Source organism: Typopeltis vanoorti, chromosome 2 (genome assembly GCF_054136105.1).
Source record: "Typopeltis vanoorti isolate ZY-2024b chromosome 2, IOZ_Tvanoo_1.0, whole genome shotgun sequence".
Classification (NCBI taxonomy): Eukaryota; Metazoa; Arthropoda; class Arachnida; order Uropygi; family Thelyphonidae; genus Typopeltis; species Typopeltis vanoorti.
The window spans coordinates 80,840,001-80,867,261 of record NC_143550.1 but is presented as its reverse complement, the minus strand read 5'-3'; the positions used below and the strand labels follow the sequence as shown (position 1 = coordinate 80,867,261).

Genomic DNA, 27,261 nt, shown 5'->3' with positions numbered 1-27,261 from the left:
GACGACATCAGGTAACACCGAGCCCAGTGGAGTCTAGAGGGGATATGCTGGTGATAATGGGGACTCAATGATCTGTGGTGTTCAAGATAGGATGTGTGAGGAGTGTTTTCCAGGAGGAACGATAGAAAGGGTGGCTTTGGCAGTTAAGAGAGGTGAAAGGGTGGATGAGATGATTGTGATGGTGGGAATGACTTGAGTGGTGGCGTAAATAGGGCAGCGAGAGATATGAGATTCTTGCTTGAGGTGGTATGAAAGAAGACACAGAGAGCAAAGATAGTGTGTGTGTTGCCTAGGTATGATAATGACGAACTGAGCAGAAGAGCGGTAATATTGAATGACATAATAGCTAGAGTGTGTGACAAGAGAGGACTGGAATATGTGGATGCTTGAAATGTGTTTGAGGACAGAGAGGAATTGTATGCAAGAGACTACTTACATTTGAATGAGGAAGGACGTACGCATCTGGAGAGATTGCTGTTCTGAAAAAGTTATGTGTCCCAGGGAGGATGGTAGCAGGGGTGGCCTCTTGTGGAAATGGGTACTTGGGAGAAGGGGGACAACATCAGGTAACACTGAGCCCAGTGGAGTCTAGAGGGGATAATGCTGGGTATAGAAACAACGGCATTTATATGCTATATACTAATGCCAGGAGTATCCGGAATAAAGGAGAGGAATTGGTGGCGCAGATAGAATCAGCCTGGCCAAAAATTATTGGGATCACTGAGACGTGGTTGACAGAAGAGGATATAATAACAGGAATAGAAGTCACTGGGTACAGCATTTTTTGGCAGGATAGGAAAGGAAAGCATGGCGGTGGAGTACTGCTTATGTTAAGTGATGACTTATGTCCTCTAAAAGTGGAGACTTTGAAAGGCAGTGACACTAATGATTTTGAAAGCATATGGTGTTTGGTAGAGTTGAAGAAGACAGGGTGTTTAGTGGGGTGTTGCTACAGACCCAGGAGCACAGAGGGTGGGGACCAGGAAATGTTTAGACAGTTGAGTTTGGCAAGTGCAAGAAGAATGATTGTTATGGGAGATTTTAACTACAGTAGTATAAACTGGGGAGAGGAAGATGTAGCAATAAGGGTATGGAATTTCTACAATTCTTGAGGGACAAATGTCTTAGGTAACATGTAATAGAGAGAACAAGAGGTTCAAGAGTTTTGGATTTGGTTATAGCATCAGAAGAGTTGATAATAACTGAGATGACATCTCTCTCACCAGTTAGAGAGAGTGACCATATGGTTTTGACTTGGAAAATGAATAGACATGCAGGAGTATCAAAGAGACGGGAACGTATGTGGAATTATAAGGCAGGTGATTATAATAGTCTAAGAAGTCAACTTGGGGAAGTTCCATCGAGGGAGGAATTGGAAGGCCAGGATATCAACTCTTCTTGGGAAATTATGAATGAATATTTGTTAGCAGCAATGGTAAGTTGTATACCACGAGTGAACAAGAGGACACAATTTGGAATAAAGTGGATGACAAACAATATTAAACAGGAATTGCATGCGAAAAAGAGGCTGTGGAAGAGATATAAGGAGACAGGAGAAGGTGCATGAAGAGTATAATATAAGACACAGGCCAGAAGAGTGACTAGTATGGTAAGGAAGATGAAACTGGAATATGAGAGGAGATTGGCCCTAAGATCCAAAGAAATTCCTAGGGAATTTTTTTAGATATGTGGCCAGTAGCAGGAGAAATGACTGTGTGATATTGTGGGATAACAATGGGAATAGAGTGACTGATGCAGAGGACATAGTGGATTGTTCAATGAACACTTTATTGGAGTATTTCATCCTGGAGGAATCAGTTTTAATGCTAGAGGTATTGGGCAGGTTCGAGGTTTAGAGGTACAGGAGGAGAGTGTGTTTCAAATACTGAGTACTCTGGATGTCAGTAAAGCTGTGGGACTGGATGGTATTTCACCATAAGTTTTGAGAGAATGTGCTAGGGAACTAACAGTGCCTTTGACCTGGCTTTTCAATAAAAGTCTGGCTGCTGGAAAGGTGCCCATGGAATGGAAGGAAGGTAAGATAGTGCCATTGCATAAGGGCGGTAGCAGACTGGAAGTGTCTAATTATAGACCAGTTTGTGTGTCATCAGTAGTTAGTAAGATCTTGGAGAAAGTGGTAAAGGACTGTATACAGCATTGAGCAGATGAGGGTAATGTTGTCTGTGAGAGTCAACAAGGATTTGTGAAGGGGCACTCTTGTTTTAGCAATATGCTAGCCTTTTATGATAAAGTTACAAGAGCATTAGATGAGGGAAAGGGATATACTGCCATTTTCTTAGACTTTGCAAAGGCATTTCACAGGGTGCCACATGATAAGCTGATATTTAAGTTGCAGGGACCAATCTGACATCCATGGGTTTGGATGTCAGATTGGTCAACTGGATTCAGGATTGGCTGTCCGATAGGTATCAGAGAGTTGTGTATGGTGAGGCATTTTCAAGGAAGCAGAGGGTTACAAGTGGGGTCCCACAGGGCTCAGTGCTGGGACCTATATTGTTTAACCTTTATATCAATGACATTGTCAGTGGATTGCAAGGGGATATTCAGTTGTTTGCAGATGATGCGAAGCTGGGAAGGATTATTAGTAATAGTGCAGTTGCGTCAGCCCTGCAAGAGGATTTGAATAAGCTAGATAAATGGGCAAATGAATGGGAATGTCAGTTTAATGCAGCAAAATGTAAGGTCTTGAGGTTTGGGAAACATTGATGGGACACTGCATACTCTATGGGAGGAGTTATACTGGAGGAAGTAGGGTAGACAAGAGAGATCTGGGGTTGATGATTGATAGAAACCTGAAATTTAGGGGACATATTGCAAAGGTGGTGAAGGTAACACAGAGGATTGCTGCAATGATGAGAAGGACACTGACCTACAGAGATAAAACAGTTATCATTCCATTGTATAAGACCCTGATCAGACCACACTTGGACTATTGTTCTCAGATTTGGTCCCTAGGATTTGAAGGGGATTAATTAACTGTGGAAAGCATAGAAAGGCAGATAACAAAGATGGTTTCAGGACTGTACAATGATAGTTATGAGCATCGGCTGAGGGAATGTGGACTGCAGAGTTTGGTGGATAGAAGAAGGAGAGGTGATATGATTGAGACTTTTAAACTTTTGAGCGGTGGTTACAGGGTTGACACTGAGGAGTTCTTTCGCTTGGTTGAACAGCGGGAAGGAGTGATGACAAGAGGCCATCCCTGTAAGTTATGAAAAGAAACTGTGAGCAAGAGGGTGAGGAGTGGTTTCTTTTGCATGGAGGGTGGTTGAACCATGGAATGCATTGCCTGATGGAGTGGTGAGAGCGAGAACGGTAAATGAGTTCAAGGAGTGGTATGATAGACTTTGTGTTTCTTAGGATAAACCTCACATGATGAGTCTTTTGACTCCATGGAGACCTTAATAATAAATGATAATTAATGCATCTGCATGGTTAGCCTAGTGGCTGTGCGCTTCGCAACCATATGCCTGGGCAAGTAGTGTCCTAGGTTCGATTCCTGTCGGTTACGTGAGGAGCTGAAGGATCTTCCTCAGCCATAGCCAAGTTAGCCAGTCTTGGGCATGGACAGTAAGGTTTTTCCTCCAGTTTATCTTTGGGTTTTTCATCCCACAAAGCATGCAAACCAGCCTTGAGAACTCAACACTACAGGGCAACAGATACACCGGGGAATAGAACTAACCACCTTATCCTGTGAACGATTTGAGGTCCGATGATTAATAAACCCTCGACACCCCAAGGTAAAAGGAAGATGAGATGAGATTATTAATGCATTCCTTCTTTCAAAACTGTTCTCATTTACTATAATTTCTCATTCATTAGTTTTTAAAAGTTTATTTTAACATATCTTATGTAACTAGGTTGTAAATGTATAGTGGTGGGAGAAGTCTTTTTGTGTTAGTCACCAAATGTTGATTTTTATTTTTCTCTTTCAGAACTTTATCAAGTAGCAGCCAGATTAGTTGTCTAACCACAGCCACATCACTACCCACATACAATGTATCAGAATTACTACTCCAGATTGATGGTGCTAATATTTCTCTCCCAGATCCTTTTTTATATACAGAAGATCCTACAATTCTTCGTATTTCACCATTGAAAAGTTATGTTAGGTAAAAAAAAAAATCATATTTTGTTGCCTGGAAATATGATTTTAAATTTTTGTTTTTAAATGTAATGATACTTTATTGCTACACATAATTTATGAATTTCATGTGTGTAGAGAAAATGAAAAACTGCATTTCCTTTATTATGCTCTCTGTACTTACATCCTTCAGTTGGAAAGATCTAGATGTTTATCCTATCTAGATAAACATTATAAAGACTTTTCTTTAACAATTTATAAGCAGTAAATGTCTTATCACTTTTAAAAATTTGGTTTGGTTTGTAAAATAAGACTGTCTTTATAAATGGACCTTCAAACTAATATGTAAAAGAAGATAGGGTAACGTAAAAAATATCATGCTTATAGAATAGCAACTTATTTTTTTTTAAAAATTTGGTTATGAACTTTCATTCATTTTCGAAATTATGGATTTTACAACCGTGTTATGACTAACTCTTTTTATTATATTTTTATTATTATTAACTCTTATTAATCTATTATTAATATTTTTATTAACTCTTTATTTAAAAAAAACTAGAGTTAGTTATAACACGGTTATAAAATCCATAATTTCGAAAATGAATGCTGACATGTAACACTAAAAGAAAAGATAATGGTTATGAACTTATTATTAGTGTTATGCACTCATTCTCCTAGGAGTATTAAAACATGTCCATGCTATACCTATCTGTCCACAAATTCACCAAGCATCAGTCTTCGAAGTAAAATAAATTGCAAAATATATTATAAATGTAACACATGAAATATATTGTCTTTAACGATATATTTTATGTGGTTTATTTTAAGTGGGATTCATTCATGTATTAATTTGTATTTTCAGTTTCATCATCACTCTGATCTACTTTAGTTTAAAAAATATTACACTGTAGTTGCTTTCATAATTTGGTAATAATTCAAATATTCAAATAATTCAAGTGATGTTGCAAATATTTCATTTAGAGCATCACTATGGTTCATTAATTGAAAATGTATTCCTCTTTAGATTTTTTTTTTTTGGAATTTATTATTAGATTTAATTTTTAGTTTGACCTGTACTGTAATTTTTAATCATCTCAGAACCACCTAGTGGAAATGAGATGATTAAATACCAATTTAATCATCTCATTTGTAATATAATACATTTAGTTTAATCCTTTATCCAAGTGTGAGCAAACAAAGTTTGCACCTGAAAGTATCTTCAGGACTGGGGGTAAGGTGGTACAACACCAGGACAACTCCTTGCAAAGGTGGAGCAAGCTACCAAAACTCCTGTCTCAGTATCTCTCATAATGCAAAACACATCTCCTTGCAGATATGTCTAATGTTATGCATTAAGGGAAGGGCCACTACCCAGACTAGTTTCGACCTTTATTGAGGTCTCTTCAGTGGGAGCCAGGCCCAAGTGGAGATACCAGCCAGAAGCATTAGCAGGTCATCTCTACCTATAGGAGTTGCCAATTAGTGTGCCACCTTTTTAATAAATTACTCTGGATTTAGAGAAAGATGTTGAAAGTTTATTTTTCACTTGGTTAGAATATAATAAATTTAGTTTAATCCTTTATCCAAGTGTGAGCAAACAAAGTTTGCGCCTGAAAGTATCTTCAGGACTGGGTGTTAGGTGATGACCTGCTAATGCTTCTGGCTGGTATCTCCACTTGGGCCTGGCTCCCACTGAAGAGACCTCAATAAAGGTCGAAACTAGTCTGGGTAGTGGCCCTTCCCTTAATGCATAACATTAGACATATCTGCAAGGAGATGTGTTTTGCATTATGAGAGATACTGAGACAGGAGTTTTGGTAGCTTGCTCCACCTTTGCAAGGAGTCGTCCTGGTGTTGTATCACCTTACCCCCAGTCCTGAAGATACTTTCAGGTGCAAACTTTGTTTGCTCACACTTGGATAAAGGATTAAACTAAATTTATTATATTCTAACCAAGTGAAAAATAAACATTCAACTTAATCATCTCATTTGATTTGAAAAATCATATGATTTTTCTATAAACAATGGATAACTGGATTATTTTAAGCATCAGGTGGCAAAATCGTTATTTTGATTCCTTTGTACATTATTATTATTTTTTTTGTAAGATATTTTGCAAGAATCTCTGTCATTTTTTGCCTCTGGATCCTCTCCACCACTTCTTCATTCCTATGGAATCTAGGTGACCAGAATAACATAAATATACAGTATAATATAAATATGGCCACATCTAGATGTGGCCATATTTATATTGTGGAACAATGACTTCTTCTTTCTTAATTAAATTACTCTTTCCTTTTCTGTTATTCTCTGCCAAATTAATTTAGGCTTTCCACTTTTCTTCTTCCTTCTAGAATCCATCTGGAGTCAAAGCTGCTCTTGGAATCTTTCTACTGTCCATTCTTAGTATGTATCCAGTCCATTTCCATCTGCATTTTTTTATTTCACTGGTTATATTATTTTGCTTATTCAGTTTATATAAGTTATTATTTGTTATACATTGGGGTCAAAATATTTTTAATATTTTATACAAAGATTTTGTTTAAAAAGCAGTTAATTTAAATTCCTGTTTTTGAGTCAGTTTTCATGTCTCTGATCCATATAAAATACGTCCTTAATATTGCTGCTGAAGATCTCTATTTTGGTTTTACAATATTTTTATGATTTGCATATATTATTTAATTTTGCAAAAGCATTATTTGCTTTCAGCAATGTTTACATTATATATCTATCTGTTCCACTTTCAGTATTTACAAAATTACTCCCAAGTATGTAAAATTCTCAACTACTTCTACTGTATGTTGATTGATTTTAATTTCTTTGTGGCATTTGCTGGTTAGTTTAAGAATTATTCTTTTAGTCATTTATTTTAAGTCCAATTTTGTCCAATTAAGTCCAACTTTTTCTGCTATTTTATACAATGCTTCCAATTTTGATGTGTAAAGTATGTATTTTGATGATATCAAAATTATGCCATCTGCATAATTCAGATCTTCCAACTGTGACACAGGATTCCATTTAATTCCTCTTCTGACACCTGTAACTTTTTTTTTATAATCCAGTATATTGATAACTATATTAATAAGAGTAAATCAGATATTACATTACTCTGTCTCACATCAGTCTTAATCTGAAAAAAAAAAACATTCTGATGTTGTCAGCATAACACAACTTTTACTTCCTTTATACATTTCTTTTATTCATGCATTTGTCCGGAATTCCATAGTTTCTAATAATTATCCATAATGTTTTTCCATCAGTACTGTCAAATGCTTTATTCAAAATGTATAAAATTTAGGTATATTAAGCCTTTAAGTCCTGTGCTTTGTTCTGTAATGTACAGTATTCCCAGTTGCTCTAAAACCAACTTGTTCATGCCTTAAATATTTTTTCTGTTAAACTTTTAATCCTATTTATCAATATTTTACAGAAAATTTTTTCAGGTACTGTGACAGTAAATTAATTCCCCTCCAAATTTCACTTGTAGTCAGATATCTCCTTTCTTTGGAATTATAATTATCATTCCATCAGGAACAAGAGGGGGGAGTTTTTGGCATTGATTAGTGCCACCTCGTCAAAAGTTATTGGAAATGAATGAGACTTGACTAACAGCAGATGATGTAGTTACAAGGATAGAATGTGAAGGGTTTAGTATTTTCAGGGAAGATAGGATGGAGGGAGGGGTACTGCTGATGATAGTAGATGAATTGCTGCCAAAATTAATTGGAGTTAGGTGGGAGAGTGGTTGTTTATTTGAGTCAGTCTGGTGTGAGATCAAGGTCAATAAGACAAAATATATGGTTGGTTGCTGGGGAATTCCAGGGATGATCAGAAAGATATGAGTAAATTAGATGTAAATAAGGCTGTGGGACTTGATTATATATCACTGCGTATTCTGAAGGAATGTGCCAGGGAGTTGACACCTGCCTTGACACATTTTTTTAATACGAGTCTTGCACTTGGTTAAGTTCCTAAGGAGTGGAAGGAGGGCAAGATTGTGCCACTTCATAAAGGAGGTGATCGAACTCAAACTATAGGCCTATCTGTGTGTCAGGTGTTGTGGTTAAGTTGTTGTAGAAGCTTTTGAGAACTAGGATCCAAAGTTGGGTTGACAACAATGGTATAATCTTTGATAGACAGCATGGATTTGCTAAAGGGAGGTCATGTTTTAGTAATCTACTTACTTATTACAATAAAGTGACTGCTTCCATGGACAGAGGAGAAGGATACACAGTAATATACTTGGATTTAGCAAAAGCTTTTGATAGAGTACCTCATGATAAGCTGACAGTTAAACTAGAGCAGATGGGATTGGATATTAGATTAGTGCACTGGATTGGAGACTGGCTATCTGATAGGTATCAACAAGTTGTGTATGGGGGTGCGATATCCAGGAAAAGGAAAGTCACTAGTGGAGTGCCTCAGGGGTCTGTTTTAGAGCCATTACTGTTTAACTTGTATATTAATGATATTGGCGAAGATTTGGATGCAGATATTCAGTTGTTTGCAGATGATACAAAGTTGGGACGAACCATAAAGAGTAGTGAAGATGTTGTGGCCTTGCAAGAAGACTTGACTAAATGGAGTGATTGGGCAAGCAAATGGGGAATGTGAGTTGAATGTTGCAAAATGTAAGGTTTTAAAATTTGGAAAACAAAAGATGGGATGCAGAATTTATGCCTGGTGAGAATGTATTGTTGGAGGTAGAAGAAATAAGAGATCTGGGGATGATAGTGGATAAGGATCTAAAGTTTAGGGGACACATCGCCAAAATTGTGAAGACAACACAAAGGCTTCTGGGAATGTTGCGTAGGACACTGACGTGTAGAAGTAGGGAGATTCTTGTTCCGTTGTATAAGGCTTTGATTAGGCCTCACATGGACTATTGTGCCCATATTTGGTCACCAGGATTTCAGAAGGATGAAGAGATGTTGGAAAGGGTCCAAAGGCGACTGAGTAAGGTAGTTTCTGACCTCTGGAATGTTGAGTATGAGGAAAGATTGAGAAGATGTAATTTGCAGAGTCTGGTGGAGAGGAGGAAGAGGGGAGATATGATAGAGATCTACAAGTTGGTAAGGGGATGTTATAAGATCAATGGTGGAGAAATTCTACAGAGATTAGTGGGAGATCAGGGGAGAACCAGAGGTCATTCCTGGAAACTGTATAAAGAGGGTGTGAGTAGGGGAGTGAGAGGCAGGTTTTTTTCGTGCAGAGTTGTGAATGATTGGAATGCCTTGCCTGAGAGTGTGGTGTCTGCAAGGAGTTTGAGTGTGTTTAAGACACGGTATGATGAGATGTGTGTGTGTGTGATAAAGGGACCTCCCAGATGAGTCTTTGACTCCATTAGGTCTTGGGGTAATAATAATAATATGTGTCAACAAATTAGTACAATGAGTGCAGGTTGAATAATTATTATGGGGGGGGGCTGCAACCATGGAGATTAAGATTGGGAGGAAGAGAGAGATATCATGGCAGGAAGGAAATGAAATTTATTCACCTACTGAGAGATAATTATTTAAGGCAGCATGTGATGGAAGAAACTTGGGGTACAAGAGTATTGGACCTGGTCATAGGATAAGAAGAGCTGTTCATAACCAAGGTGGTGACATTTCCTCTAATTGGAGAAAGTGACATGTGGTCTTGACTTGGGAGATTGTAAAACATGAGGAAAATTCTGTTAAGATGGAGTATATATGGAACTACAAGGCAGGTGATTATAACAAGCTTGGGAAGAAGCATGAAGCTGTGTTATGTCATAAAACAATTCAGGTTAAGATGTTAATAATGCATGGGATATAGTTAAGGATTATCTAGAGGAAGCAATATTAAATTCTATACCTAAGGTAAGGGGGGGGGTTAATCAGGTAGGACATAGATGGGTAATGTCATTAAGCATTAGTTGCAGAAAAAGAAATTGTTGTGGAGGGTATAGAAGGAGAAAGGTGATCAGCATATTCATGAGCAGCATGTGATTCCGTGTCATTCCAAATCATACCGTGAATTTAAGTTACAAGATTTAATTTAATTGAAAAAACCCATATAAAGATTCCTCCCATCATGACAAGAATTGAACTGAGGCCTTTTCCAATCAAAGGGTGCAACGCACCATTGTTCTTCCAATTGTGCTATGGAGGTGCTTGAGAGAGAGAGTGATTAGATGGGATATCAGATCGCATTTTGGAGACATATGCAAGGGAACTGGTAATGCCTCTAACTAGACTCTAATTTAAGTCTCAGCTCTGGTAGAATTTCAAGAGAGTGGACGGAGGGCAAAATAATTCCCTTGCATGAGGAAGGTTCTAAGACTGCAGTAGCAAATTATAGATGCTCCTGATATATAGTCACTATCTCAGGAGTGGTGGTAAAGTACTGGAGCATTAGTCAAAAAGAGAATTAAAGAATGGGTAAAGGAGTAAGAATATGATGCTCTATGAGGGTCAGCACAGCTTTGGGAAGGGTCGGTCATGTCTTAGTAATTTACTAAATTTTTTTTATAGAGTGACAGCTGAGTTGGATAAAGGGAATGGCTACATGATGATTCTACTGGACTTTATGTAGGCATTTGACAGAATACCACATGGAACTCTGTTATGCAAATTAGAACAAATGGGAATGGATATGACACTGGTTATGCGGATAGTGATGGCTGCTGGATAGATATCAAAAAATGGTATATAAAGAAGCAGAGTCCAGATGAAAACATGTGACTAGTGGTTTGCTGAAAGGTTCAGTACTAGAACTTCTACTGTTTAATTTGTACATAACTGATATTGGAAATAACCTGATAGGAAATATTCATTTATTTGCCGATGATGCAAAATTAGGTAGAGTAATAGTTAATCAAGGTGATGTGGAGAGCTTGCAGGCTGATTTAAATAGGCTGTCAGTATGGGAAAAAAAAATGAGTGTTAGTTTAATGTGTAGAAATGTAAAGTTATGCATTTTGGGATAAATAGATTACCAGCTGTGTACCACCTTAATGTCACTGTACTTCAGGATGAAGCTAGGGATTAGGGATAGTAGTAGACAGAGAGTTTAAATTATTATTGTTCCGGGAAACTCCAAGAAGTCGAAAGACTCATCGAGGGAGGCCCTAACATCATGTCAAGAACAACTATTCAACATTCACACAGTATCTATCATACCTTGCCTTGAACTCATTCACAGTCGTAGCACCCACAACAGACTCTGGAAGCTTATTCCACTCATTTACCACTCTCCAAGTAAAGAACCTAGCTCTAACACCCTTGTCAACCACGCTCTTGCCCAGCTTCCATGCATGGCCCCTAGTTCTCCCACCACCAGTCATATTTTCAAAAATATCTTCTGGATCAATCTTATAAAAACCCTTCAGTAATTTGAATGTCTCAATCATATCACCCCTCCTTCGCCTATTGTCCAATTTCTGCAACCCACAAATCTTCAACCTATTCTCATAAAGTTCATTCCACAGACCTGCTATCATCTTGGTCACTCGTCTCTGGACCCTCTCCTCTTCCTCCCCATCATGAAGAAACCCTGGTGCCCATAACTGGGCACAGAAGTCCAGATGGGTATATTGTTAAAGTTGCTAAGGTAGTTCATAAGATTTCTTGACTGTTGAAGAATCTAGTCCTCACACTCTTACTAACCACATTTTTACTCAGCTTCCAGGTATGACCTCTTGTTCTGCAGCCTCTAAGCTAAGTGCTGAAACATTTCCCTTGCATCAATCAATGCTATTCCTCTCTATAAGGCCTCAATATGTCTACATCTGAATTACTTTGCTCAGGTCTGGTCTCCTGGGTTTCTTGGGGATGAGGAGGTGGTGGAGAGAATTCAGAGCTTTGCAACTAAGATCACGAGTGGTTTGTGGAACATTCCCTATGAGAATAGATTGAAGGTGTGGACTGCAGAAGTTGGTTGATAAGTGAAAAAGAGGGGATATGATAGAAACATTTAAGTTACTTAAAGGTTTTATAGGATTGATGTAGGGGAAATATTTCAGCACTTGGCTTAGAGGTTGCAGAACAAGAGGTCATTCCTGGTTAGTAAAAATGTGATTAGTAAGGGTGTGAAGACTAGATTTTTTGCTTGGAAAATTGTGAATAAATGGAGCTGGGGTTTAAATGGTTTTGAACCAAAATAAAATGTTTTTCTCAGAACAATTCAAAAGGATCTTTTTTTTCCTAATAGCATGGATTGATAATCTTTGATTTTTTGATTTAGAAATTTTTTGTTGTTTTTACACACACACACACACACACACACACACACACACACATATAATGTTTGTGTGTGTATTCACTTCCTTACTCCTGGGTTCCTTACAGTTTTCAGGGATGAGTATCATTCTTCTGATACCTATTGTAAGCTAGCTATTCTATGTATTATCAATGCCTGAGAAGATCCTCTTGCTAACTTGTATGTCTCAATCATATCTCTTCTTCTCCTACTCCATCTATCTGCCCAAGTTCTGCAGATCACGTTCTTTTAATCTAAACTCATACTCAACACTTCAGTCCTGAGATAGTCATTCCTCTCTGTGCATGCCATCTCTAACATTTTCTTATCACCCAGATATTCAGGTAAGCAGATATATATTCACAAAAAGGCGAATATGATATGAATAGTGCCTTATATGGTTGAACTATTTCCTTATTCCTGTTTGTCAGTATTGAGTATGGCTTATTGGGTAAATTTAAATCAAGCCTTAATTCTGAAGCTTTCCCATCCTTCTTTAGAAAATGTAACACAAAAAGTGATCCTTGGATGTTATTGTTTGACACACACGTGCGTGTGTATGTGTGTATTTGTTGCATATATAAATTAGCAGCAAGCAAGAATAAGACAACACCTATATTATCAACTATTAAGAAAACAGATGGCATCTACACTAAAAACTTAGCAGAAACTGCAGCTATTGATAAACAAGTTTATTCCCAATGATGATGATGAATCAACAGATGAAGAAATCCACAAAACGTACAGACAAAGAATGAAAACAGACATAGATATTCCTAACGACGACTTATTTGCAACTAATGAAATCGAGTCAGTATTAAGATTAGTTGATCCAAGAAAATCTGGAGAGGACGAAATAACCAGTGATATACTCTCCTGAAAGTGTTTGTCGAATTCCCTGAATTCATAACAGTTTGCAACAAATGCCTTAAAAAGAGGGCGATTTCCTTTAGTATGGAAACACTAAAATTATACCCATAATCAAACCAGGAAAAGAAACATCCAACGAAATGAGCAAATACAGGCCAATCAATCTCATTAACATTGCTGTTGCTGGTAAGGTGCTAGAAAAACAACTTCTGATAAACCGAATTAGAAACCTATTAATCAGCAATCAGTATGCATTTAGCCCTCAATCATGCACAGTAGATGCAATTATGGTGGTTAAAGAGTTCACAGAAGACAGTTTACAGCAAAAAAAAAAAAGACTTACTACTGATCTCACTCGATGTACAAGGAGCCTTCAATGCTGCATGGTATCCATGCCATAATCAATCAATTAAGAGATTTAAAATGTTCAAAAAAACTAACTCTATCTTACAAAAATGATTTTATGGACAGAAGAGCAATCATGACATTAAAAACCACAGCTGTAACGAAAGAAGTCAAATGAGGCTGCCCACAAGGGCAGCTGTGGACAATGCTTCTGTAATATCCAGTACGACTCGCTATTAAGACTTCCTTTCACTACCGAAACAAAAGTCTTAGCTTTTGCTGATGATGCGATGATAATGATTCAGGGACGGACGACTTGCAGTAGAGGTAACGGCCAAAGAAGAACTCTTTAAAATTGCAGAGTGGGCACGTGAGAAGAAAGTTACCTTCAATAGCACCAGGTCTAAGGTGCTCTGCATCTCACATAAAAATCAAAACAACCTGTAACGGTCTTCCTAAACGGGAACGTTCTTGAGGTAGCCAGTGAACTAAAATGCCTAGGAGTAACAATAGATGAAAAATTTACCTTCAACAAGCACATCTCATATGTTGCTGAAAAAAGCTTACAAATTGTAAACCTTCTAGCAAAGTCAGCAAGGATTAAGTGGGGATTAGGTCAATGAGTGCTGAAAACAATATATACTGGAGTTATACTGCCATTGCTATCTTATGTTGCACCTGCCTGGAAACATACACTAAAATCAAAGAAAAACTGACAAAAGCTAAACAGAGTTCAACACTTTATAGCCATATGTATAATTAAAAAATACAGGACAATATTTTTCGAGGCAACTTGTGTTATTGCAGCTCTATCACCGATCTTCCTGAAAATGCAAGAATTCTCTCTCTTATGTATGAAGTCACTTCCGGAAGATATAACGGAAATTACAACATTGATCCAAATTGCTACGAATGTCTGCTTCTCTACAGTAGGAAAGAGAACATATATTAAGGAGAAGAAAAGCTCTGAAAGTGATGAATCCCATATATACACTAACAGAAGCAAAATTGGAAGGAACGTCGGTTGTTCTTTCATTGCATATAACAGGCAGTCCATTATACAAGAATGCTGCTCTAGACTGCATCCTCTCTGTACCAACAACCGAGCAAAACAACTGGCTATAGTTCATTCACTTACATATCTCCAGGAAATAGAACTCAACACCTCTCATCAAAAGACAGCAACAATTTACAGTGATAGTAGAAGCACTATAGACGGCATAAAAAATCAGAGCAACCATACAGCATTAATAGAACAGACAAGAAAGCTGGTTTGGAATCTCATTTTATCGGGATGGGAAATCAAGTTCTTTTGGGTGAACGCATATACTGGGAATAGCAGGAAATGAGAGAACGGATCAGCTGACTAAAGAAGCAGCCAGAAACAAGTTACCAAAAGTACTCAAAATCTGCTATAAAAACACTTGCAGAATAAAGAAGCTTAAACTTGTGGGAAGAAGAATGGAAAACATCAAAAAATGGATCAACAACAAAAGAATTCTTGCCATGCATCAAAAGCAGACTCCGGCTGAAAAATACACATCATTTCTCCAGGTTTAAACACACTACTAACGGGACGTGAAAATTAAAACACTATTTACACAGATACCATATCCTAAAATCACCATCGTGCATTTGTAGTCCACACCTTCAACAGACTGTTCGCCGTATACTTTACGTCTGTCAGCTACTGGCCTCCATTCAGATACCCCTAATGCAACATGTCATTACTTCTGGAGACAAGTGGCCAGTATCAAGACAGAGACTTATTGAAAAGTATTACTCAGAACTAATTAAATTTGCCAATAAGATCAACTTCAAGTCATTGTAATGTAACATAAATTACTGATATTGTATGAATTATATAGTGTAAATATATGTATATATAAAAATATAAATATGGATGTAAAGGTTGCAATATGTACATATAGATGTAAAAATATAAATGTAAATATGAATATTGATACAAAATTGGAAATATAAATGTTAATTCAGTACTTGGAAGTTACATATAATATATACATTGTATGCAATGGAGCATGTAGGAATTAATTACTTCCTGGTTACTATTGCGAGGAAAATGCAAACACATATGCACACACCTGAAGTCTGTTGTTCTGTATAATTAGTAGTAAAATTGCGTAGTTGTTGCTTATTACTTGCATAATGATATTCCTTTTCCTGATTAGATATAGCATAGGAAAATGCAAAAATCAAATACAGTTGCCCAAATTCAAATTGTGTTTTCTATGATTTTTGCATTCAAATAAAAGTTCATTATTAAACTGGTTTGTATTATTAAGTGAAGCACTTTTTTCTTTACATATTTTTCCATGTTTTACTGTCGAAAATCTTTACATTAATAAACATTTCTTTATAGTGGTGGCCGAACCATTACAGTTACAGGAACGTCTTTGATATCCGTCCAGCAACCTCGAATGGCAGTTTTTTATAATCAGACTCTACTTAATGAGACAGTATGTATGATACATTTTTTTTGTATTTTCTTTTACACAAGTAACTGAAAAATATTGTTTGTTTCTTTTAAAGAAACAAACAATATTTGTTTCTTTAAAAGAAACCTCACACATCCATTGCCGTCAACATTAAATTTTTTAGCCATGTGCAAAAGGTTAGAAAATACTGTTGTTTAATATTAATGATTGGTTAGATAGATGTTTTTGTAATAGCAAGGCTGAAGATGAAATAACATTTATTTTTGAATATTAGCACCAAGATCGCTGGAATCATTTACTTAATTTGAGTGCATATATTTATTATTATTATGCTGTCTGTCTGTCTGGCTTCTTCAAGAACTGGAGATGACAAAATAAAAGAACATCCACAAACTTGCCCATCACCTAAACAAAACACTTTGAATATATTCACTGAAGAAGCCACTGATGACACTGACTGTCAGCTTATATGCTATGAGGCTTCATTGCAGTATGGGAAATAACTGGGGAAAGTCATCTATGAAAGCTAAACAAATTCAAAAATCTCACTTCCATCTTTTTGTTAAACTTTGAATCCCACATTCCCTCATATTTGAGGTATGGATATATATATATAAGTGTGGTTGCATTAAATGGATTTAGCAAAAGTGCAATAGAAAGACTGTTGCCAGAGAGAGGCAAATGAGAGGTCAGAAGATTGGGTCAGGTTGTTTGATTTATTATTATTATTATTATTATTATTCAGGCCTCCAAGGAGTCAAAAGACTCATCAAGGGAGGTCCTTCCTAAGACATAAAGTCTGTCAAGACTCATCGAGGGGAGGTCCCCCCCTGAGAAACACAAAGTCTATCATACCACTCTTTAAACTCACTGACTGTTCTCGCTCCCACCACTCCATCAGGCAATGCATTCCACGGCTCAACCACCCTCCACACAAAGAAACCACTCCTTACCCTCTTGCTCACAGTTTCCTTTCGTAACTTCCAGGGATGGCCTCTTGTCATCACTCATTCCCGCTGATCAACCAAGCGAAAGAACTCCCCAGTGTCAACCCTGTAACCACCTCTCAACAGTTTAAAAGTCTCAATCATATCACCTCTCCTTCTTCTATCCACCAAACTCTGCAGTCCACATTCTCTCAGCCGATCCTCATAACTATCCTTATACAGTCCTGAAACCATCTTTGTCATCCGTCTTTGTATCCTTTCCATAGTTAATTTATCCCCTTCAAATCCTGTGGACCAAATCTGAGAACAATAGTCCAAGTGTGGTCTGATCAGAGACTTATACAACGGAATGATAACCCTCTTATCTCTGCAGGTCATTGTCCTTCTCATAATAGCAGCAATCCTCTGTGTTACCTTCACCACCTTTGCAATATGTCCCCTAAACTTCAGGTTTCTATCAATCATCAACCCCAGATCTCTTGTCTCCTCCAGTATAACTCCTCCCATAGAGTATGCAGCATCCCATCGATGTTTCCCAAACCTCAAGACCTTACATTTTTCTGCATTAAACTGACATTCCCATTCATTTGCCCATCTATCTAGCTTATTTAAATCCTCTTGCAGGGCTACCACATCTGCACTATTACTAATAATCCTTCCCAGCTTCGCATCATCCGCAAACAACTGAATATCCCCCTGCAATCCACTGGCTATGTCATTGATATAAAGGTTAAACAATATAGGTCCTAGTACTGAGCCCTGTGGGACCCCACTTGTAACCCTCTGCCTCCTGGAAACTGCTCCACCATACACAACTCTCTGATACCTATCAGACAGCCAATCCTGAATCCAGTTGACCAATCTGACATCCAGACCCATGTGCTGCAACTTAAATATCAGCTTATCATGTGGCACCCTGTCAAATGCCTTCGCCAAGTCTAAGAAAATTGCAGTATATGCCTTTCCCTCATTTAGCCTAAGTAACTGAGGCTGTGAGGTTAGTGTATTATGTTGGTTAAATGCTTGTGTTCTTGCTTGCTTGTTTGCCTAATTTGCAGATTAATAAACTTAAGTTTACAAAAAATATCCTGTAAACTATTTATAGGATATTTTAATATCCTATAAATAGTTTACAGGATATTAAATATCCTGTATGCATATCCTGTAAGATAATTTACAAATAAGTAAACTATCTTACAGGATATGTAAGATAGTTACATAGCAGTAACTATCTTATGTATGTAAGATAGTTATGTAACTATCTTATATAGTTACATAACTATCTTACATATGAGACTAGCTAATTCATTTTCAATTGCATAGAGGAAGGATTGAAGTAAGAGGTGATGTGAAAGAGCCGGAGAAGTAGTCCTCTCTATTTACAGCAAGTACTTATGATGAATGGAAAAGAGAGCAAAATGAGAGATACAAAAAGGAGAGTGAATGCTGAAAAAAGTTAGTCGCTGTATGTATATATGAGGCGGTCAGCATAGGAGTGGAATGGCATGAGATGCAGAGGAAGTAGTTGAGTCTAGGATTAAAAATAGGGAATAGGAAGAAATTCTATTCTTGGTTTAATCCTTTAATCATCTCCCACTGATAAGACCTCAATAAAGTTTGAAATCAATCTGGATACTAGCCTCATAACATAGAGCATTATACACATCCGAAAAGGCATGTCTTGGCATTATGGGATAGTAAGCAATTGACATGAAGTCATTAACCTCTATACACAAGTAGCCCAGTCATGAAGATGCTTCACACACAAACCTTGTTTGCTTACAGTCGGATAAAGGATTAAACCAAGAATATTCAGAAGATTCAGGATTGGCTGTCCGATAGGTATCAGAGAGTTGTGTATGGTGGGGCAGTTTCAAGGAAACAGAGGGTTACAAGTGGGGTCCCACAGGGCTCAGTGCTGGGACCTATATTGTTTAACCTTTATATCAATGACATTGTCAGTGGATTGCAAGGGGATATTCAGTTGTTTGAAGATGATGCGAAGCTGGGAAGGATTATTAGTAATAGTGCAGATGCAGCAGCCCTGCAAGAGGATTTGAATAAGCTAGATAGATGGGCAAATGAATGGGAATGTCAGTTTAATGCAGCAAAATGTAAGGTCTTGAGGTTTGGGAAACATTGATGGGACACTGCATACTCTATGGGAGGAGTTATACTGGAGGAAGTAGGGTAGACAAGAGAGATCTGGGGTTGATGATTGATAGAAACCTGAAATTTAGGGGACATATTGCAAAGGTGGTGAAGGTAACACAGAGGATTGCTGCAATGATGAGAAGGACACTGACCTACAGAGATAAAACAGTTATCATTCCATTGTATAAGACCCTGATCAGACCACACTTGGACTATTGTTCTCAGATTTGGTCCCTAGGATTTGAAGGGGATTAATTAACTGTGGAAAGCATAGAAAGGCAGATAACAAAGATGGTTTCAGGACTGTACAATGATAGTTATGAGCATCGGCTGAGGGAATGTGGACTGCAGAGCTTGGTGGATAGAAGAAGGAGAGGTGATATGATTGAGACTTTTAAACTATTGAGCGGTGGTTACAGGGTTGACACTGAGGAGTTCTTTTGCTTGGTTGAACAGCGGGAAGGAGTGATGACAAGAGGCCATCCCTGTAAGTTATGAAAGGAAACTGTGAGTAAGAGGGTGAGGAGTGGTTTCTTTGCATGGAGGGTGGTTGAACCATCGAATGCATTGCCTGATGGAGTGGTGAGAGCGAGAACGGTAAATGAGTTCAAGGAGTGGTATGATAGACTTTGTGTTTCTTAGGGGGGGAGGGACCTCCCCTCGAGGAGTCTTGATAGACTTTGTGTTTTAGGAAGGACCTCACATGATGAGTCTTTTGACTCCATAGAGGCCTGAATAATAATAATATAATTTTCTAGTATCTTTAAGTTCTAGTCTAACCAAGCATCTATTCAGCATCTATCTCTGAGCCAGAGTATTTTAATAATAAGTCACACCTTTTCACTACTTGTATATGGGAAATATATGATTTCTGCATTAATTTGACCTTTGTATTGAGGAGGAGGACTTGTGTGGTTGCTGGTATAAGAATAGCACCAATGTAGCTCATGCATGTCGTACGAGGCAACTAAAATGGGTACCGAGGCAGGGTAATGGATGGCAATGCTGTAGCCAATGAAGTTCTAACTGAGGCTTGGCTATTGCTGTTGCCCTCCTGCCATGATCAGAGCTTTATATATACTCAATAACACCCTATCCTTACACTGTCCTCTTCAGATAACGGGGAATATGAAAAGCATTCTTGCTTCACCCATCTGAAAAGCAAACTGCCATCAATGGGAACCAGACCCAGAAGGGATACAAAGGTTCCCATTGATGGTAGTTTGCTTTTTAGGGAGTAGAGAGATTTTGATCGGTGGCTGATTTTTGCCTATCACCGAGTGGAACTACAGCCGAGTTTCCTGTCCTGGAGTGATTCAGATCAGCAGTGATCCTTTATGATCACTCAGTGAGATATAGAATGATCTTGTAGATCACTCAGAGTTTATGGAGAGATATCCCCCACACCTTTAACATACCTCAATAAAGGTCTAAACCAGTTTGGGTAGTAGTCCCATAATACGTAGCATTATACACATCTGAAAGTGCATGTGCTTTACATTATGATATACTGAGGCAATTGACATTAAGGCATCAGCCTCTATATACAAATAGCCCAGTTGTGAACATACTTCATGCGCAAATCTTATTTGCTTACACCTGGATAAGGAATAAAAGAAGAATATACAGGCAGGGATGCTAACCACTGTAAGCATGCTATGTACTTATTGTATATATGTAAATAGTTCGTCCGAATGTACATAGATGTTGAGAAAATAAAATATTCGGTAGTATAGTGGTTAGTATCCCTGCTTGTCACACAGGAGACCGGGGTTTGATTCCCCTGCCAGAGAGTTTTTTTTTTTTTTTATGGAGGGTGGTTGAACCATGAAATGCATTGCCTGATAGAGTGGTGAGAGTGAGAACGGTCAAGGAGTGGTATGATAGACTTTGTTTCCTAGACAGGACCTCCCACAATGAGGCTTTTGACTTCATGGAGGCCTAAATAATAATAATAATATAATTTCTTGGCATCTTGAAGTTATAACTTTATAGTTATCAAGCCCATAGAAGACACCATGTAAGGACATTAGTTCTTTTATTTACAATTTGAATTATTTTCCACAATTATTTTGTTCAGTGCTGCATGCTTAGAAGTTAAATTATTCTCTGAAGGTGCTGGGTAAAAAACCAGCAAAATATTAGTAAATTTAAGAATTGTATTTTTTTCCTATCGACATTGTTTATACCATGAAGCAGTATCTTGATGTATTTCATGGCTGGGATTAAATTACTGGAATATTAACTCAAAACACGTGGTAGTGTGTCACAAGGTCCAACCACCTTATTGACCATTAAGTTTACTTAATTCTTTATATGCCTCCTGCATGATATTACTTACCAGAATGAAATACCTTTATGAATTTTTCATTAAACATCTCATGTATAGTCTCTACAGTGATTCCCATTATATCATTTTCACAAGGATAGCATTAGCTCATAATCCTTCTTTTCTCTACTTCTGAGGTGTATTCAGAGATGTCTTTTATGTAAGGATTGCATAAAACAAAAACATTTCAAGAGTTCTAAAAAAAAAAAAGCTACACAATGGTTCATCTTGGGAGTGTACCATATTCCTTGTTCCTCCAGCCTCTGCTGTTTTGACCAGACTGGACATAGATGTCTGACGATCAGAACATATGGAATACATTCATCTTCTTCAGTCAGAGAAATCTTGTATTGCAAAATATGGAGTTTCTGTTGCCACAGGATCCTATGGGACAACACAAAAATTCTTCACACATGTTCATTCAAATTCGAGAGACTCTTCAAAAAATGTTATGAAGCTCTGCTCTTTGGATTCAACTCAATCTTTGTCAGAATAATGGTCTAAAATTTTCTAAATTCTGGGAAATAGTGACTGAATTCTCGCCATTAATCCTGTGTTTCAATTTATAACGAATATCTATAGTGCTTACAAAAGTTATATATATATATATACGAGGGCTGTTCAATAAGTAATAAGACTAATTTTACTGTTGCAAAACCACCACTCATCACAATATTAATTTCTGTGGAATAAAGAAATGTTGCTGTCTGTATTAACAAAAGAGGTTGATAGATGGCGTATACGGGCTGATGTGCCAGAGTGTCATGTGACTAAACGCAAGCTTGTTTCGGCGTGCTTACGAACCGTGACCAGTCGTCGAAATGGAAGTGTCCTTGGAACAGCGTTATGCAATTAAATCTTGTGTGCGTTTGCAAAAATCGGCAACGGACACTTTTAACATGATACACGAAGCTTTCCATGATGAAGCAATGTCGAGGGCAAGTGTATTTTGCTGGCATAAAACTTTTAAGGAAGGAAGGCAAAATGTGGAAGATCTTGAACGTGAGGGAAGACCTTCAACGTCAATCACAGAGACAATGATCAACACAGCATCGATTATCATCAAGGAGGATCGCAGAATTACAGTACGCCAGCTGCATGTTGTCCTGAATATTTCTGTGGGAAGTATTCACTCAATCATGGCCTGAACATTTGGGACTGAAACGTGTTTGTGCCCGATGGATTCCCAACCTCTTGACACCAGAGCAAATGCAGCATTGAGTGGATGTGTGCACAGAATGGAAAGAAAGACTGGAACAAGAAGGCAACAACTTCTTAAAATGCATCATTACAGCAGATGAAGCTTGGTTGTATCACTATGACCCTACAATGAAACAACAAAGCAGTGAATGGAAGCATCCCTCTTCACCTACCCCCAAGAAAGCAAAAACTGTAAAATCGGCTGGTAAAGTTATGACCATAATGTTTTTTGACTACAAAGTCATTGTTTACCAACACGCTGTAGAATAGAACCCAGGAATACTGTAAACGGCTCATACTATGCGAATGTTTTACGGACAATGGTACAGCACGTCAAAAAGAAGCGTCCATTGCTGAAGAATGGCTTCTTATTGCACCACGATAATGCAAGGCCACATATTGCTGGTTGTGTAGTGGACGTTTTGCAGAAGAACAACATAGATATCCACATAGGTATTCCTGGGTTCTATTCTACAGTGTGTTGGTACCACACCCTCCATACAGTCCTGATCTTGCATCGTGCAATTTCTGGCTGTTTCCTCAGCTCAAGAAACCACTAAGAGGCCACCATTTCGAAAGCAACAAAGCATGTGTAAAAGCTGTGAAGGCGGTTTTGAAAGAACTCTCAAAAAAAGGACTTTCACATGTGTTTAAGAAGTGGACGCAACGTTGGGACAAATGCATCGCGTCTCACGGTAGTTACTTTGGAAAAGACCATGTAAATGATTACGATTAAAGGTAATCTGTTTTCTGTATAAATATAGTCTTATAACTTATTGAACAGCCTACGTATATGAAAATGCCTAAGTTAAGTGTGCGTATGGCTTAAACATAGGTACTCAAAAATCAAAAACAAAGACAAATATATGTGCTTCTGACCAAGAAGGAAGTGCTGTGGCAGAAATAGAAAAATTCCTTCTCAAGGATACACCCATAGAAGGTGATCAGTTTAAATACCTAGGCAATATCTTTAATCAAAATTAGAACAAAAATTTCAAAAGCAACACGAGTACTCCAAAACTAAAACCACTATGGACAGATAACAAGCTTACAATTACAAACAGATTATGCCTTATCGACACATTATTTAATACTGTACTTCTGTATGGAAGTCAAACTTGGACTCTCTTAAAAGAAGATGAAAAGCAGATCTATAGATGACTCCTAAAGATACTATACACTGAACATATCACAAATTTTAAAGTAACACAAAAAATCATAACTGAGATTCAAATGAAACACTCATCTGGCTTGGTCATATCAGCAGAAGTAATGGTCTCCCAATGCAAGTTCTTGAAGAACTTATTCCAGGAACTCAAAAAAGAGGCATACCTACAATAAATTGGATAGACAATATAAAAAATTAGGTAGGTGCTTCACTTACAGAGCTGAGAGTTATCATTCAAGGATTGAGCGGAAGATTTCTATGAGGAATATTTCCTAATATTACTCGATGGTCCTTTGTGGACTATGAGAAGAAGAAGATATATATATATTCCTAGGTTGATTCTTTCAGCATGCCACACATCTCTTCATTGTATGCAAATAATTGTTTTTTTTTGTATGTCTTTATGTGCAATCCTACATGTACATATCTTAATTTAATGTCAGTGGTAAATTTCATTTTAGGAATTTTCTTGTTAAACCTGTTCCATGCTGTACAATCCTTACAAAAAAATGTAAGGAGCTTTGTTTATCGACTATATTTGGATAAATGACTATGTTCTCAGTTCTCAGGAGTTCCTAATAGTAACACGTGACTGGCCATAGAACAGCAGAACAGAAACATGATGATGTGATGAGATACTCACCATGAAATATTAGTAGTTTACATTAAATTCTTTATTTCGATATGTAATTTATGTATATTGTTCATTTGATCATCATAACAAATAGTATTTCAGCTATTATCATTCATATATATATATATATATATAAGTATTATGTACTTACAATGCAAATGACAGTTTCCTTCTTTAATCTTTAAGGTATATACAAAATGCCATTAGTAAAATGAATTCTTTTAATAAATAAATTTCATATTAATTATTAACACCTGACCTCCATGGAGTCAAAGGACTCATTGTGGGGAAGTCTATACTCTCTCATGCAAAAAGATCATCAGACCATCCCTTCAACCCATTCACGGTTTCTGCATGCGTTACACTTTCACATTCCACTCACCAGTCATTCTCCATGCAAATGCCGTATTTGCCGGCCTATAAGACGCACTTTTTTTTTTCTTTGAAAATAGGTCTGAAAAACAGGGTGCATCTTATACGCCGATACTCAGTTTTTTATTATTTTCATTTCTGGAAATTTCCTCTGTTACGAGTTATGCGATTTCTTTATTGCTTCCTTGCGCTGTGTGTGTGAGAGCATTCCAGTTATGTAGAGCAGTGTTTCTCAAACTTTAGACATCCGCATTCATATGATTGGTGCGGTATTAACAAAAGATCGTGCTACTAAATGACAAAAGGCAAGCCAACAGTTGAGTTGAAATGCTAATTCTCTTCAACCGAATTCCTTATATAATATCTGAAACACATTCACTATATATTTCTTCATTTTAACATGTTCACTCAAACAAAACCATATGTTGCACCGGCAACATATGGTTTTGCTTGAGTCATACAGCATTTTCTGTGGGAGGGGGACATGCGATTCATTAGTTAATACCATTTTTATCCCAGTTGTCTCTAATTGCACTATTTGTTGAGAAACATATTGCACAGCCTGCAGATGTCTCTGTACCTTATTCAGTGATACAATAGGAACGTTTTACGATCTCGAACTTCACGGATACATTGAATTTTATTCTATGCGTTAATGATGCATTGCCAAAAATTGCCATGGACCTCCTGAAGACCTTTCATGTACCCCCGGGGGTACACGTACCACACTTTGAGAAAAACTGATGCAGAGTTCAGTGGATGCGCATGCACTGTCATCTACGAACATAGCTGTGTCCTGTTTGTTTAAACTTTCCAATTGTTGTCGCAGTTGTGAATGGTGATAAATTTCTGCCCTTAAATTTTCTCCAAATTTCTTGGCAAATTATGGCTGAAAAACGTCGGCATTGTTACAATATTGTATACAAGCTTTTTTGATTGCGCTGTTTTTCTGCAGAGAGGCATTTCGGACCACCCCGACTGAGAAAATTATAAGAACCTAGTGGAATCAGGAAGAGGATTTCAAAAAAGCAATTCACAGTAAACATAACCTACGAAGTGGAACTGCAAAATGGCCAGAACTTGAGGCAGAACTGAATACTTAGATTTTAGACCACAGAAAAGCGGGACTTTCAGTGTCTACAAAAATGATTATTCATCAAGCAAAAGCGATAGCCACTAACAGAGGGATCGCCAACTTTACTGGATCAACATCATGGTGTTCAAGATTCATGAAGAGAAATCAGCTATGTATGCTAACTAAAACAAAAATATCATAAAAGATGCCAGCTGAATATGAAGAAAAAATGATTGAATTTCATCGATTCGTCATTAATGCAAGGAAACAAGAAAATTTTGAACTTGCGCAAATAGGAAATATGGATGAGGTTTCGCTGACTTTTGATGTGCCCTCAAACAAAACTGTAGATTCCAAGGGCACTAAAAGTGTTGCTATTAAAACTTTGGGGCACGAAAAACTCACCACTCGGTTGTTTTATCCTGCTGTGCTGATGGGACAAAATTGCCGCCACTATTGATTTTTAAAAGGAAGACGCTAACCAAAGGAAAAAACTGCTTAAAGAGGTGTTTGTACATGTTCACGCAAAAGGCTGGATGGATGGAGGAGGAATGAAGTTATGGATAGATAAAATTTGGTCTAGGCACCCTGATAGACTGTTGAAGAAGCCTGTCATGCTAGTATGGGATCAGTTTCGTTCTCACAGAACAGACGATGTTACAAATAAACTCAAGGAATTGAAAATTCAGTTAGCTGTAATTCCAGGAGGTTTAACTAGTCAGCTTCAACCTTTAGATGTCTGTATTAATAAAGCATTTAAGGGATTTATGAAGGAAAAGTAGAACAGCTGGATGCAGTCTTCAGATTTTGAGGTTACGGCATCAGGAAGAAGAAGAAGAAGAGGCCTAGCATTTCGCAAGTTTGTGAGTGGGTCAAAGTTTGATGGGATGCTGTGAAAACTGAGACAGTGTTTAAATCATTTGAGAAGTGTGGAATTAGTAATGCACTGGATGGTACAGAAGGCAACATGTTGTATGAGAACTCAGATTCGGATTCAGAAGAGGTTTTAAGTGTCTTTTCATTTAGCTCTGGAGATGAATTTCTGGGTTTTGATGATTAAAAGGTGGGTATTCTTTCCTAGTTATATTAGGTATTTGTTGAAACTAGACCTACTTATTACTTTATATTTGAAATACGGTAAATTCATTATAATATTCAGTGATAAAGTTTTTTTTCTAAAAAATGTGCACAAAAAGGGGGGTGCGTCCTATATGCTGGCAAATATGGTAACTGCTTCTCACTCCCCTGTTCACACCTTCCTTATACATTTTCCAGGGATGGCCTCTAGTTCTACCATTGCCTTTCTATTCTATGAAAAATCTTCTCCACATTAATCTGGTAACAGCCCCCCCCCCCACCAACTTATGTCTCAACAGAGTAATA

General features: G+C 37.5%; 1 protein-coding gene across 1 annotated transcript in view; it reads left to right on the top strand.

The window, feature by feature from the left end:
- The window catches only part of LOC150109208 (plexin-B-like), a 792,153-nt gene that overhangs the window by 549,743 nt on the left and 215,149 nt on the right, over positions 1-27,261 (top strand). The window contains exons 20-21 of the mRNA XM_090406262.1: positions 3,957-4,133; positions 15,924-16,020. Of these exons, the coding sequence (XP_090262388.1) occupies positions 3,957-4,133; positions 15,924-16,020 (274 nt within the window). The remainder of the gene's footprint in view (positions 1-3,956; positions 4,134-15,923; positions 16,021-27,261) is intronic.